This window comes from Daphnia pulex, chromosome 12 (assembly GCF_021134715.1).
Source record: "Daphnia pulex isolate KAP4 chromosome 12, ASM2113471v1".
Classification (NCBI taxonomy): Eukaryota; Metazoa; Arthropoda; class Branchiopoda; order Diplostraca; family Daphniidae; genus Daphnia; species Daphnia pulex.
In genome coordinates this window covers 717177-720460 of record NC_060028.1, presented here as the reverse complement: position 1 = coordinate 720460, position 3284 = coordinate 717177, and the positions used below count along the sequence as shown (strand labels likewise).

General features: G+C 35.0%; 1 protein-coding gene across 1 annotated transcript; it reads left to right on the top strand.

Annotated features, from left to right (window-relative positions):
- Positions 1 to 1210: 1210 nt before the first annotated feature.
- Positions 1211 to 2465, top strand: LOC124209099 (probable ubiquitin carboxyl-terminal hydrolase 16). The gene is made up of 3 exons (XM_046606965.1): positions 1211 to 1428; positions 1622 to 1782; positions 2022 to 2465. The coding sequence occupies exons 1-3, from the start codon at positions 1265 to 1267 to the stop codon at positions 2147 to 2149; spliced, it is 453 nt and encodes a 150-aa protein (XP_046462921.1). The 5' UTR covers positions 1211 to 1264; the 3' UTR covers positions 2150 to 2465.
- Positions 2466 to 3284: the final 819 nt, after the last annotated feature.

Below are 3284 nucleotides of genomic sequence, written 5' to 3'. Positions count from 1 at the left end.
TATTTCTAATTACAGATAAATCTATAAACCAGTTAGAACAAGGCGCTGGGCCGCTAGAGCTTAGATGATGCTAGTTTACTTTAACTTTTGGTCGCTAGAGCCTAGATGTCAGTTTCTACGCGCGCAGTTCAAACCGTTTTATATTGCTTATGCGCTCAGAACGCCATCTATTGTTGAAATTTCGAACTAACCCTCCGTGTGTTCAAAATTCCTCCCGTATACAAAAAAAACCTGTACAGAATCCCTACGGGAAATTGTCTAGCACTACCTAAGCTTTTAAATTTGAATTTTTCAAATCAATTTGTATCGATTAAAATAAAAAACCAATTGGCAAGTGGTAATGCCTTTGTTTAGCTTGAAATGAAAGAATGAAATGAATTTGAGATGAAAGATACTTTTTCTACTTTAGTACAAGGTAAAAAAAGATCCTGTGACTGAAAAACAACTGTCTTGACTCTATTTGTTGACGATGGAAAAGGAATGCGCTAAATTGTTAAAATTTGCTGTTTTGACGAAGGTAATTTCGAGTGAAGACAGAGAGATGAAAGACACTTTTTCTACTTGAGGACGAGTTAAAAAAAGAGACTGTGACTGAAAAACAACTCTGTTTCCCCTCTATTTGTTGACGATGGAAAAGGAATTTGTTTTGCTTTGTTTCCGCTTTTTTGGGGCAGTCATTTTATAGATGCACTGTATCTTGTGAATGCGCGATTTGTTCGCGGGGAGCAGCAGGACGCCAGTGATTTTTTCCTCGAACTGTACAATTTTTTCGCCGAGGCTCTGCCGAGCGAAAGCACGACCCGTTTGTCGCAATATTTTGAGGGCGTCATTCGTCAAAATGTCGTTTGCAATATGTAAGTGTTTTATTTTTCTTTTTTTCTAATTAATCTATTTGCAATATTACTTTTTTTCTTCCTAGTTGGGTAAGTGTTGAAGTGGGTTTTCTTTCCTCACGTTTTTGAGGTTTGTTTTTACACATAGATATAGTTGTTGTGTTTGATTTTTCAGTTAGTTTTTTGGTTTGCGATTGTTTCTAGTTTTCCATTTGTTTCATTTGTTTTGCAATATGTAATGTGAGGTTTATTATTTGCTTTGACTAGTTTGTTTTGTTTTTTTTTTTTGGTTTTTTTTTTGGTTTTTATAACTGGAATGGTTTGATGGTGTAAATTTATTTTATTTTTTTTTTTAATTTTTTTTTTTGGTTTCTTTTTTATCAACGCTGATTTGTGTGTTGTGTTGCAGTTGCCTACACGAGTCGGAGACTATGCAACGTATGGTGATTTGGCCGCTACCAATGACTCGAAGAGGATACACTCTCGATGACTGCTTGACAAATTACTTGGCGGACGCGGACATGAGCGACAGGGAGTGCTTTCGTTGTGGTAATCGCGAAGCCGTCATGAAGAGGACTGTCGTGTCGTGGCCCCGGTTCGTTTACTCTCTCTTTTTTATTATTATTATTATTATTATTATTATTATTATTATTATTATTATTATTATTATTATTATTATTATTATTATTATTATTATTCATTGTGAGGCGAGTTTTATTTTGATTCTAAACAGGGAAAAGTAAAAAAAAAAAAATTAATTGTGTTATTTGTTTTTCTAAAAATCTTAGTGTCTTTGTGATTTGTCTTCAACGCTTTTCCAACGGGGCGAAAGATGAAGCGCCCATTTGTTTTTCGGAAATTTGGCAACCCCGCGAAAAGGACGTTGAGCCCGACCGCGAATACATTTTGCAAGCTGTTGTGACTCATCTCGGCCAAACGATTGAATGTGGTATGAATTTTTATTTCTGGTTTTCCTCCTTTTTTTTTAAAAAACAAAAAAAAAAAAAAAAAAAAAAACCGTGATTGTGGTTGGGTGAATTGGAAAATGGGAAATTGTTTTTTTTTTCTGAAATCTTTTGTTTTTTCTAGTCATTGGCAATTTTAACAAAAAATGTGACTAGTTGTTGTAGAGATGTCTAATGTTAATTTTTTTTTAAAATTTTTTAATGTGTTGTTACTGATTCAAAGGTCACTATGTCTGCCAGTGTAGAGGCAGCGATGGAGTCATACGAAGTTTCAACGATGATCGCGTCACCAGCAAGCTATGGGATGAATACGCTGCCGAGGCATATCTCCTTTTCTTTGTAGAGCAGTAGATCGCTGTGCCCAAATTTTTCTTTTTAATTTTTATCCAAAATTAACTATTTCCTTTATACAAATGTAACTATATATATTTATTTATATATATAGATCAATGTAGGTATATGTATATGTAGTGGGCTTTTACCACGCAACACACTTGGTTGAAGAAGAAAAAAAAACTTGAAAACTCGCTTCGGTGGGGTTTCTCGTAGAGTGATGCTCATTTCGTTTACGGAACGTGTGGTTTTATTTTGTTGTTTAAAAAACAACCTTTATTTTTTTAATCATAGCATCGCCAACGTTACTGGTGGTTGCGGTTATTTTTTTTTATTTTCTAATTTTTAGAAACGAATTTTTTGTTCATTCTTTGTATACGTGGAATTTTTTTTTTTTTTTTTTCATTTTCTTGTCTCGGTTTTTTTTTATATGTTTTGGAATTACTTGATTTTTTTTTTCTTCTTTTATTGCTCTTTTACTCTGAATTTTGTCAAGCCAGGAAGTTTAAGGAAAAAGGAAAAAAAAATAAAAAAAAAAAAACATATCTCATTACGTTATTGTTTTACCACTTTCTGCACGAGTAGGACAATGAGTAGACAATGATTTTGTAACTTTGTTGTAAATGTAGAAAAAGTAGTTGTCATTGGCTGAAATCTTTTCAACTTGTTGCCGTTGCTTTGTAAGGTAGTCGCCGTTGCTAGCCACTCGACTGTGGAGGGGACAACCAAAATAATTGTGGTTTTTTTTTTCCGGCAACGTTGGTTCTAGTCTCGAAGGTTCGAGAATGGAGACCGGCTCATTTGTCATTTCGACTTTGTCCTTGAGCGAGTGTAGACGCTCCGTAGCTCTCGTCCCCAAAATTTTTTTTTTTATTTCTGGCTGTGAATTCACGAGCAACCCTATCCTGCTGGTTTTGCCGTCTTGTTCTCTCGAACTCGACCCAACGACTCGTTTTTTTTTGTGTTGCAAGGTAAATCATTCGACTCTACTTGATTGCTTCTTTCTTGTATTTTTGTATTTCGTGTTCTCTTCGTGTCAACCATGTTTGTCTGCGACTGGGCTAGTGAAATTGCTTATGTATGTGTGTGTGCTGCAATTTTTTTTTGGGTTAACGTACGTTCGAAGGAGAGGGTGCTGGTTTTCCTCTGCTGC